This window comes from Desmodus rotundus, chromosome 4 (genome assembly GCF_022682495.2).
Source record: "Desmodus rotundus isolate HL8 chromosome 4, HLdesRot8A.1, whole genome shotgun sequence".
NCBI lineage: Eukaryota > Metazoa > Chordata > Mammalia > Chiroptera > Phyllostomidae > Desmodus > Desmodus rotundus.
The window spans coordinates 32,777,960-32,790,361 of NC_071390.1; the positions used below are offsets into that span (position 1 = coordinate 32,777,960).

At 43.6% G+C, this 12,402-nt stretch overlaps 1 protein-coding gene across 1 annotated transcript in view; it reads left to right on the top strand.

Moving 5' to 3' along the window:
* The first annotated feature begins 6,140 nt into the window (after nt 1-6,140).
* PRKG1 (protein kinase cGMP-dependent 1) overlaps nt 6,141-12,402 on the top strand; it is a 1,161,962-nt gene continuing 1,155,700 nt past the window's right edge. The window contains exon 1 of the mRNA XM_024563402.4: nt 6,141-6,851. Coding sequence (XP_024419170.1) covers nt 6,586-6,851 — 266 coding nt within the window. The 5' untranslated portion in view covers nt 6,141-6,585. The remainder of the gene's footprint in view (nt 6,852-12,402) is intronic.

Below are 12,402 nucleotides of genomic sequence, written 5' to 3' on the forward strand. Positions count from 1 at the left end.
AAAAAGATATTCCCAGTAGGTGAATCCAGTGTCTCTCATATTAAAAATCAAACCAAAACATCAAGTCAAATCAAATAAAACACTGAACTCGGAAGAGGATTTGTATTCCTTCCCCACCACTCCTCTCAAATGTTTAATTAGCTCCTGAGCCTGGAAGGCAGTGGGATGTAGAGACACCTAATTTCCATGGATGACTATGGAAATATCCAATTAATTAATAAAAATCCAAGATTATTTAAATGTGTTCCCAGAGCCAAACACCTTATCAAAACATGTTATATTGTAAAAGCATTGCTATTTTACAGATGAGAAAACTAAGGCTCAGTGGATGGAACAATCTGCCCAAGGTCACAGAGCCAGTTCACTGCCCAACAAGGTCACAGAGCCAGTTCACTGCCCAACAAGGTCACAGAGCTAGTTCACTGCCCAAGGTCACAGAGCTAGTTCACTGCCCAACAAGGTCACAGAGCTAGTTCACTGCCCAACAAGGTCACAGAGCTAGTTCACTGCCCAAGGTCACAGAGCTAGTTCACTGCCCAAGGTCACAGAGCTAGTTCACTGCACTGGGTGAACTGCAGTAATGTTTCTACCCTGTAGCAACTTAAACTCGTGAGTGGTTCCAGTCCTTCTAGAACCTACGGTCGGGAGGATACACATTTCAGTCATGATAAGGGAGAACTTTAAACATATGTATCTTTTATAGAAGAGAGTTTACCATACTTAGAAGACTATTCAAATTGTCATCAGTTTGCTTTAAGCAGTTTACAATTTATAACAACTTTTTATGTCCCCAAGTATCCATTTTTGAACTGCACTAAAGCAGTTTCACTAAAAATGACTCTTTTAAAGTCAGGCAGCTGAGAGTGGTAAACTAGATTTGGCATTTTAATGAACATTTTTTAATGGTAGTTGAGCAATTCATTAGTTGTATCACGTCATCTAACCAGTTGCCCCAAACTGAGATCTTAAAACAATACTTCTTTGTTGTCCCACAGTCCTGGATGCAAGTGTGGACGTAGCATGGCTGGGCCCTCTGCTCAGGGTCACACAAGGCTGAAATCAAGATGTCCACCATTCTGCTTTCTCATCGGGAGCTCTGGGCTCTCTTTCAGTCTCTCATGATTGTGACAAGACTCAGTTCTTGCAGTTGTGGGGTAGAGGTCCCTATTTATGGATGCCTGTCAGTCAGAGGCCCCTTACAGCACCCAGATTCCACCTGCCTCCCTTGTCATGTTGCCCCTTATGTCTTCAAAGGCGGCCATAGGGAATCTCCCTCAAGTCAAATCCCTCTCACAGTTAGCGAACTGCTCTTCAGATAGAGACCAATCTCTTTTAGAGGTTCACCTGATTAGGTCAGGCCCACCCAGATGATTTTTACCTGAAAGTCAACAAACTGACTTGGGACTTCAATTACATTTGCAAAAATAATTTCACAGCAGTACCTTGATTAGTGTTTAACAACTGGGAAGGTGCATGTATATAAATATTACCAGCGGCAGCAGCTGCAGCAGCAGCAAGACTGTCCGCTTGGCCCCCTGCTGCGTTTCTTTCCTGCCAAGAATCAAAGTGGAGATACATTGTCATTTTATTTGTTTATTTATATAGGGTTATATTTAAATAACAACATCTTGTTTTCATCTTTATGGTAACCTTAATACCCAGGTGCAAGAGAATTTATTACTCATATCTCTACTTTAAGATTTTATTTACTTATTTTTAGAGAGAGGGGAAGGGAGAAAGAAAGGGAGGGAAACATCAATGTGTGGTTGCCTCTTGCATGCCCCCTACTGGGGACCTGGCCTGCAATACAGGCATGTGCCCTGGCTGGGAATCAAACCAGCATCCCTTTGTTTTGCAGGCTGGCACTCAATCCACTGAGCCACAACAGCCAGGGCAGTCATATCTCCACTTTATAGATGGGAAAACTGAGGCTCCAGGAAATAAAATTATTTGCCTGAAGTCCCACAGCATCTCTGTCTCCATATTCCAGGTCCAAGGTTTTTAATATATTGCAGAATTTGGTTTCTACAATATTCAAGTATTGTTAGTTTTATTTTTCATAGTTTCCGGGAAGAATTTTTTTTCAAACTTGTAAATAGATATCCCAGAAAATCATAAAAGGCAATGGTCTTGCTGCATCATGAGAAAGAACTCCATGTGCACCACTAGGAAAAACATTTACGTATGTTTTACGTTGGGGGCCTATTTTTAAAAAAATAGCTGATTCATTGTATAACTTAAGTAAATGGAAGCTGACTAATTTTGAAGTTTGTTTAGCTGAGGCAACTTTAACTTTGCTGTTTTTCATGTTCTGTGCAGTGGTTAACATAGATGTGGGCGTGCCTCAGGCTGTAAAACTTTTATCTTGCCTAAGGTGTGACCACACTGTATGGTCGTGGGAACATGGCGTAGGCAACAGTGTTAAAGCCACATCCAGTATGATGTAGAATTAACTGAAAATGCTCTAAGCTTCGATTAATCACAAAGTTCACTGTAATTTTTATAGGACCAAGCAGACTTCATCTTAATTCTTTCTTCTCAATGTTTTCAACTCAGCTGAGGTTCATGAATGAATGTTATCTGTAAGAACAGACTGATAATTTCAACATTTCAACATGTGAGTCACGGGGAAAGCCGAATGCCATAGGATCATTGAAGGTGGTGAAGATGAAGTGAACCGTAGGTGACTCCCACTCCCCATTTTTCAAAGGAGGAAAATGATTCCTAGTGAAGTTTAGGGATTCACCCAAAGCACACCACTGAGGAAGGGATAGAGCTGAGACATATGTATATATATTTTGCTTCCAAGTCCAGGACTCTTTGTATCCCTTGTATCCTTTGTATTCACCAATTGTATCCCTTGATGGAAAATGTATTGCATTCAGTTTTCCACAAATACTTGTCACTTTTGTAACCAGGAAAATTGTTTGCATGTAGGGTATTAAAAACAGAGAGATGGTTTGAAATTATTCTCCCTGCCCATCTGCATATGACTTCATTTTCTGTTTTCTTTTTGCTCTGGGTCCCTGTAATGTGCACCAAGGTCAGTGTTGATCCAGGACTGGGGCAGTGGGAATGGTCCACCTGCTCAACAGCAAATGCAGGAATTGCTTGAACTTAGACCAATAAAATACTTTCGAGGAGAGGAGTGTCTTACCACTGACATTGTTTAGAATTCCTGGTATATAGCAGTAATAAAAGTGGACTGAGTTTTGGTCAGTTTTATTATTTAAAAAAAAATTTATGACAATGACCTGGATTGAAGAACAGGAATTTCAGGTTCTTTACATGTTTTAAATTTATTGATTGATTTTGGAGAGAGAGGAAGGGGGTGGGGGGAGAGAGAAAGAGAGAGAGAGAGAGGGAAAGGGAGAGAGAAATATTGATTTGTTGTATCCATTTATGTCTTCATTGGTTGAGTCTTGGATCTTGCCTGACCGTGGATTGAACCTACAACCTTGGCATTCTTTCAAAAAGTGTTCCTTATGGTGGAGGGAAAGCACCATTATCATATTTGAAGGTACCTGTACTTTAAAAAAAATTGAATTATATACATTATTATTATAAGGAAAGTATCATAAGGAAAACACCTTTGGGAAGACATTGATTATTGAGAAGCCAGACACTGAGAAACTGAGCAGGGTTTATATGGGATTTAAAATTTACCGTGTCCTAATTCACAAAGCACTTTTAGTTTGCATGTCATTGGGCTGATAGAGAAGGCGACGGCTGAGTGCATTTCAGGTGGAAGCAGTGCTGCACGGCGATTAAGGCAGCCTGGGTCAAATCGGGACACTATGGTCACGGGCAAATTACCTAATCCGGCTGAGCATTAGTTTCTCCATCGGCGAAATGGGAGTGAATGATGCTACCTATTTTATAGACTCACCGTGAGGATTAAAACCAGTCACATAAAGGGTTTAGCCCTGGGCTGGCCCATATTAAACACTCAGTACATTTTTACCATCCCTGTCATCATTACCCAGGGGCTAACATATTTCAAAGGTTTTAATATTTTTGAATGTTTTACCATGGCACAAAAGTTTGCTTGTTTTCTTTATATGTCTCAAAAATGGAACATGAAAAGACTCTTACAGGTATTTAAGGGTATTATCTCCCTTCTTTATGATTAAGATTTTTATTTAGCAGATTTCTCCAAGGGCACTAGATGGCGACCTTCTCCTTTAAGGAAAAAAAAATAGGAATTTATATATACTTTTGTTTTGATAGTTGAAACTTACCCATGCAAACTACAAAGGGTAAAGTCACATCTTTGAACACTAGATTGTCAGAAATGCAGAATTTCTGGATTATCAGGTTTCAGACTAAGAGCAGTATGGTAGGGAAAGTAGCCTCTGGGCAATCTTGGATTTAAACTTCTGCCTTTGGGTGATCTTGGAGTTGACCTTTCAAGATCTCATTTTCCTTTCTTATAATATGAACATTGAGTTACCTCATCTTTGAAGTTGCTCTCAGCTCTAAAATGCTATGATTTTAAGTAATTCAAGGTATATTCTTCTACAAGGCTGTCTTTTCTCAAGTGTTCCTTGTACTTTAAGTATTTCTTAAGGTAATGGTCAAAATGTAATGTCAGGTGTCAACATTAAGTTAAAACTGACCTATTGAAAAATAAGATTAATTTTATTAGATATGGATGAATTTAGGGTTTTGAGGTGTGTGTGTATGTGTAATCTTGGTCTAAATGTTTCTTCTTTTAATAAGCATGAGAAACATATTTGAATAATTTCTTCATTTAAGATAGTGTGAGGCTTGAAAAAAACCTGTGTCATTCAAAATTTGTATCTCTTCCATAAAGTTGAACCTATGCCTAGATTACTGAATGTGATAAAACTATTTTTCTAGTATATTATTGTTAAATGTCAATTATTTTGAGTGTTTCTATCTAAAAGGACTATAGCAGATTAAGTTGTTCACCTACGGAAGGAACAGAACAGTAACCGTGAACAACACAGGGAGCCCTTTCTCCACGTGAGTAGCACCTGGTACAAAGAAATTCAGATACGGTTGGAAATGTTTTTAATTAAAAATAATCAGATGAGTACAACTAACAGGAGGTAATAAAGAAAACCCCAGAATAAAATATATGTTAAGATTTATTTATAAACAAAAGCATGTGCCTGCTTTTTCTTTACTGAGGTGTTTCAGACAAGGTATAAAGATTTTTTTTTTAAATAAGTAGCTAGTGATTATACATTAATCTGTCCTTTTAGGGAAAGTTACTATTTCAGAGGGAATAATTTGGTATTATTAGTTTGGATCCATTTTTTTCTTTAAACACTTTTTACTAATTTGTTGTTTATAACCTGAAGAAATGTTTCTCCCACACACTCAGAGAAACTCTTAGTGATTTATGTTATGAAAATACCCCCCGATGGCATATACATATAAAAAATAGAAAGTGTAGGAATTAGCAAATACTCAGGCTCAGATGGGCAGAAACATCTCATTAGTAGGGTGAGGTGAGGGATGCACACGTGAGGGAGAGATCCGGTCCCGGGAAGTATTTTTCCCCAAAGCTGGAGCGAGGAGGGTGAGCCAGCAGTTTAGCCCTGGCGTCCACCACTTCAGAACCACGGCCATGCTGTGATGTAATTGGAAGCTCTATATTCAACTTCCAACTGTAGCAGATGAAATAAAATCCAGACTCTAAGAATCTTACAACTAACGCATGGCCTTTCTTTTTTCTTGTAAACATTTGGCTCATTACCATATGTATATTCATCCAACTTCCCCACCAACAATTTTAGTTCACTATTTCCAGTAAAATTTTACACTGAAAAACACCCTGGAACTGCGATTGCCCTGTCATTCTTACTAGTTGGGGTCACAACCACAGGACTTCCCAGTAAGAAACACATGCATGCACCCCCCTTACCATCCAGAACAGAAGAGAAGAAAAAGGTGAAAACAAAGGTAGATTTATGCAGATTACTATCTGAAGTTGGTTTAATATTTATGAACACACACACACACAGTCTTTAGGCTCCAGTTACCAGCGCTGCGTCATCTGTCGGGTCACATGGTAATTGTTGCTATTTCAAGGATCAAGTGGCATAAAGCTCCCCCCCACCCCCACCCCACCCCTTTCCTTTGGTACCATATAGCGTGGAAGAGTGATTATTGTGTGATGGGGTGAGATCAGGCTCTCTGGTCCAACCCTCCCAGCTAGAATCCAGGCTCTCGGTGGGGTGGCGCGAGTGGTGTTCTCACGGAGTGATTGGGAAAGGGGGATGAGGGAGGGGGTCTCAGGGGAGGAAGGGCAGCTCTAATTGGTTTCTCAATGAAAGATAATCACCTATTCCCCGGAGAGGCTGGGGATTAGCACTCTGCCTCTCTCCAGCTTTTAGACTTCTCATCCTTCCTCGGTGCGTTTAGTCCATTCAGCAGAAGTGGATCGAAGAAAGCGGCTCCCAGCGGCGCGGCATTAGGGCCAGCACTCTGCTGCGCGCTAGTACTTAGCGACCCATTCACTCACTTACTCTGCGCTCGCCTCGCCTGGCTGCCGTCTCAGCCACTGCTACCGCTGGAGGAAAAGTTTTGCGGAGGGGCTCAGGGAAAAAAAAAATGAGCGAGCTGGAGGAAGACTTTGCCAAGATTCTCATGCTCAAGGAGGAGAGGATCAAAGAGCTAGAGAAGCGGCTGTCAGAGAAGGAGGAGGAAATTCAGGAGCTGAAGAGGAAGCTCCACAAATGCCAGTCGGTGCTGCCCGTGCCCTCGACCCACATCGGCCCCCGGACCACCCGGGCGCAGGGTATCTCGGCTGAGCCGCAGACGTACAGGTCCTTCCACGACCTCCGACAGGCATTCCGGAAGTTCACCAAATCTGAAAGGTAGGCGCCAGGGCGCCCGGGCCAGAGAGAAGGCCACCACTCCAGTGGGTGGGCCCGGATGCCGGTCCCGGGCGGAGGCTCAGGGTCCTGGGGCCCCGCTGCAGCAGCGGGGGCTGGTCAGCATAGGGCTGCTCTCCTGCGCGCACGGAGTGGGGGGTGGCCCTGGCGGCCCGGGAATGGGAAGTGTTTATTTTTATTTCTGCCCATCACGTGCTGTGCTCGACTCTGCCGGGCTGGGAAAGGCGAGCTCCTCCGGGAGACGCGCCCCAGTGGCGTGGGGGTGGGGAGGACCAAGGAAAGTTTTCTTGAGCCGGGTAACTTGGTCACTCAGCACCCAGCTGCACTCATGCTGTCTCTGCTTTGTGCACCCCTGACACCCCAGTGGGGGAACTCACCCTGGGACAGAACCCTGCCCATCCTGGGGTGTGGACAGCTTCTCTGAGGCGACCCCAAGACCCAGGCCATGGGGCATGCTCAGTGGGGCCCCTAGAGCCTCCTGGGGAGGGGCGAAAGAACGCTGGCGAGACTGGGTTCAGTTTAGGGACTGAACTTGTCCAGAGCCCACGCCTTGAGGGGAGGGCGCAGGGGCAGTGGAAGGGGGAGGCAGGACTGTGACTCTTGTCCCCCCCAGGGATTCGTCCTCCGGAATGGAGGTGTGGGGGTGGGGTTCACAGGGGCTCTTTCTAGGCAGCTGTGATGTCAGCAAGAAACTGCAAAGAAACCCTGCTTTCTGGATGTTCGTTTGGTTTGCTTTGTGTCCCTTCCAGAGGTGCCACACCTTGGTCTAGCTGGTCTGGGTTTGGAGGCAGCTTGGTGACCTTGCACCTGAAGCAGGTTTGGTGCTACTGGTCAGCCCTGTCCCTGGGTGGTTATTGCCCCTTCCTGGTCTGTCTTACTTTTGATGGGATGAAGGAGTGGCTGTTTCTCCGGGTTCCTCCAGGATCCTTCCCTTCCTTCTATTGCGAACTTTAGGAGCCAGATACTGCCAGTTCAAAGTTCTTTGTCGCTCGTTCCTTGTGCAGAGGAGGTCTGGAGATTTTGGCCACAAGTAGGAAGCTTTTGCACTCCACTCGCTGCCTTCACCGGAGAAGGCCGATCGATTGGCTGCAGCATTAAAGCGCCTCTGGACATTAGGGAGAGGAAGCGCAGACTCCAAAGCCCATTACTGGCTTTTAGTCTCTGGAAGTGCACGGCTCGAAGTGCATTTTGCAGGATATTGAATATTCCATTAGGCGTGCCTTTATGCCCGCCTACCTCTTACCCCCTCTCTTTTCTTAGATCACTGGGTGTCTGGGTTTGGGGCTCAGGGGACCCCTAAATTAGTACCTCCCCCTTAGTTCTCTGACTCTGAGGCCAGCACTTCTAAAGACCATGTCCTCTTGTCGGGTCTCCATCCAATTCAGGACTCTCAGTGTCCCCCCCTATTCCAATACACACCCTGTCCTTGTCTGTTTCTCTTGTGTATTGATTACTGAATTTGTGTGCAGCGGGGGAAGAGGAGGCCCGGCAGCTCTTACCAGCTGTTAGAAGAGAGCCTGGAGCTGGGAGTGTGTGTGGGAGAAAAACAGGGACCAGCCAGAAAGGATTTGCCTTAGGAAGTCTTAGGAACTGTGGGCCCCTTCTGAACAGACATCGCAGGGGACAGCTTTTGGATTTCCTGAGTGACACTTCGCTTACAAAATGACACTGCCTACATGGCACCTTTTTGGCCCAGCCGGCCTTGAAAGTCCCTATCAGATGGAACAGTGGTATTCCTTCTTCTTGAGGCTGCAAACAGAGCTACTATCTGGCCTTGCCCTTGGTTGGGAAGCTGCTGCAGTGTCTTGCCTCAGCTGGGCTGCACATTCCGGGGCTACTGCCCTGCCCCGCGAGCACCAGCTGGAATCAATCTGCCCACCTCCTTAAGAAGCCACTTCATCAGAGGTCACCCAGCAGCTGCTGGCCTCCCAGGGCTGACGGGCTGGGGCTTTATCGCATTTTTGAAATTTCAGTCCTCTGTGTCCAGGCTGTGCCCCTCAGAGAGTAACCAGCACCCCTGCACAGCACAGAGATTTCACCAAGGTCTGGAGAGGACAGGAGGAAACCCTCCCAGAGTCCACTCTCACTCAGGAGCTGGCTGTCAAAAAGGCACTTGAACTGTCCTTGACAAGAAACCTCTCTAGGAATGAGAGGAGGTTTTATCGTGTGTACTGGAGGGAGTGGGTAATCTTTCAGATGTACACACTGTCCTGCCCTCCTTTTTCTATCCCTTTCTCCCACTCCCCTGCATATTCGTGTTTGATGAGAACATTCAGTTTAAGAATGGATTGTGCACAGTGGAGGGCAGGCACAAGTTGGTGTCTAAAGCAAGTAGCTGGAGTGTTTTCCTTACTTCTCCTTGTTGATTTATCCTGGGAAAGAGGGTAAACTTTTTCCTACTCGGCACTTAGTTTTACACTTTCAAATGGAAGTGTGGAGTATATTTTCAGCAAGCTGACTCATTAGAGTGTAAAGAATTTTGACAGGTATAATATATGGGGGTAGTAACCATTGGCATTAAGTACTCATCCTAACACTTAAAGAGACAGTGCTAACTTCATTTTCATTGGCAAGGCTCCTTATTTTTGGCCAAGAACGGAATGAATAACAATAAAAAAAAATTTAAAAAAAAAGTGTTTCAGGGATACAACGGTTAACAACAAACAAGATGCTTTCAAAACAAAAGTGCGTTTTCTAAGGCTTAGATATTTATATTTGTGGAGTAGATATCCCATCATCTCGTGCGTCCTTTGTTAAAAGCTATGCCATTCTGACTGGCGTTCCCAGGCTGAAAGAGACTGCTTTATCGCAAAGCTGATGGTCAGTTGCAGTTGCTACAGGATTTGAATGATAGCTACTCATGCCACAGGTTTGTTTCAAACTTTACAGGATACCCAGTTTTTATACTGTCAAGAAAAGAAACATATTGAAATTAATGGAATGGAATTTGGTGATATTCCAGAATGATAAAATCGTCTTTGCCTATAATCACTGTTTTAGACAATGATTGCAATCTAAAATATTCACATACTAGGTGACACAACTATCTTAAGCGTTTGTTGTAGAGGAAGGAAATGGGAGAATTCACCAACTCTTGCAATGAAGTCAGTACAATTAACCAGGCTCCCACAAGTCCACAGAGGGTAGAAGGCACCATCCGCAGTGAGAATGACCTAAGTGTCTAAGGAATGCTTAGATGGAAATTATACCAGGGGAAGGGAAGGCCTGAGCTCTCGGCGTAAGTATCAAGTGTACAATATGATGATCATGTTCAAAGAGAAAACATTTGACCTATTGCGGTGCTCATTTTTAGTCCCTTTAGAAATGACCAGTAGGGATCAATTGATTTTCATGGACAAATGCAGCCTGTTTTGGAGAGAGTGATGATATTTTTAACTTTGTATATCACTTTTTGCCAAATAACTGTAAGTATTTTACAGGGTTTTCTATGAACTCTTGAGGCCCTGCATGCATATACTCCTCAGTAAGAATGACCTAATATCCTAACTCTTTCCCTTAGTTTTTTGTACATGCATAAATTCCTTATTTTGGTTGTCCCCTTAGCACATGGCTGTTGTGGTTGTTTTCAAGTTGGCTGAAGCAAAGGCTGGAATCGATATTAATCGGTTACAGGCATAAAAGATTATATTCCAAAGCCCTTTCAGCTATTCTTGTCACAAATCCCTTGATTCTTGATGATGTAAATTCATTATTTGTAACTTGAACTTCCTTCCACTGGGACATGGATGCTTTGGGATGAATGCCCCAGAAAACTCATTGCGTTTTTCATTTCTGATTTGATTCAGCTCTGGTTATCATGCAGACTAATTCAAAGGATTTGGCCTAATTTTAATATAAGTAACTTCATGAAATGGGTGGGTACCAGTGACTTCTGGGCTTAGCCCAGTAATTGTTCATATAGAAAATACACCACAATTTAAAACATCAATATCAACAACAATAAAGATAGCTGACCTGAGCCATTTTAGCACAATGCTAAGCTCTTTACCTACAGGAGCTCATTGTTTTCTCAGAACAGTCCTAGATGACAACGCTTTTCACAAGAGGAATCTGAGGCTAGAACTTGTCACTTGCGTAAGATGTCGCAGCTAGCAAATGCTGTAAGTTTCAAACCCAAATCTCGCAGTTTTTAGAGGCCAAGTTCCAAACTGCTACCCTGCACAGCTCTGAAACTGGGCCAGTTTCATCTTAGTAGCTGGCGAATCCTTTCCATAGGAAGAAATGAACCTCCCCTAAGTTAAAAAAAAAAGTTTTAGAGCCAGCACTGAACCGACCTTGTGAACAAGTGACCAATGAGCTCTCGCACCCAGCACATAGACCTTGGGTGCCGTGCCAGGCGAGAATTTCTGCAGGCTGTCCTGTTCTTGGGATTGTCGTCTGCTGATCTTTCTGAGATCTTCCCTCCTCCCCCGACTTCCCCAGCTCAGTGTCACGTCACAGGCCAGGCTGATGGATAGTGCACTTGTGAACATGATCGTGGTTGCCTCTTTGGGGACCATTCACTGTACCCTTTGCCTTTTGCCTTGCAGATCCCTTATGCTAATCCTTTCATTCCTACCAATTGGACAATCGGAAGGAATTTATTACTATGACAGTATTTCAGTATGTAAACCAAGTTATCCTTTCTCGATTAACATAGTGATGTTCTAACAGGAGCTCCCCGGAGAGAACATTCGTTTAGTTTCCTCAGGTGGATAATACTCGTGACAAGAGTTTGAGGGGAGATAGGATGAAGAGGAGAAGGAGAAGAGGATGGCTTGTCGAGAGCCTTGCTTCTTGCCACGTGTAATTTAAGTTCTGAGCACAAATGCATCACATCTACCTTCAGTCAAAGCTTACCTGGCGGAGGGTACCCTGCTTTTAGTAATGACAACACTGAGCAAGTAATTACTGAAGTGCCTTTGGAAGGATCTCAGAAATGGGAAGATTGGTTAGAGTTGGTGAACTGATGTCTTCAATTTATCATCTGCTTACACTTATTATTTAGGGCATAGACACTTTGCTTTGGGGTTTGTTCAGGTCTGGAATCACGTACATTTTAAAAAATGTATTCTGTTTGAATCATGGATTGAAAGTTTAGGTTGGTCATTTATATTTAAGCATGTACTCAAGAGAGATGTGACTGACCCTCATGAAACTATTTCCAACAGACCTGAAAAAACAAAAGATGTCCCATTTTTTCCCTCTTTCCTGACTAAACGCCTCTCACCACACTGTAGGAGACGCCGAGAGTGCATTAAAACCCTGTCTGGTGATAAGATTTTCAGGTGATTTCATAGTTGTTGGAAGTATGAATAATTATTTTCATTTGCCATTGAGAATTTGCTTATCGGAGTTCAGGGCCCTCTGTTATCTAGGATTCTTGTAGCTCTTGGAAATTACTGCGTGCTCTGAGAGAAACCAGGGATAGCATATCCTGTTTCACAAAAGCGAAAGCTCGGAAGTTTGGGAATTGTCAAACAGAAATACTGACCTTGAGTCTAGCTTTGTTGGGGGGTTCTGCTGTGGGGTT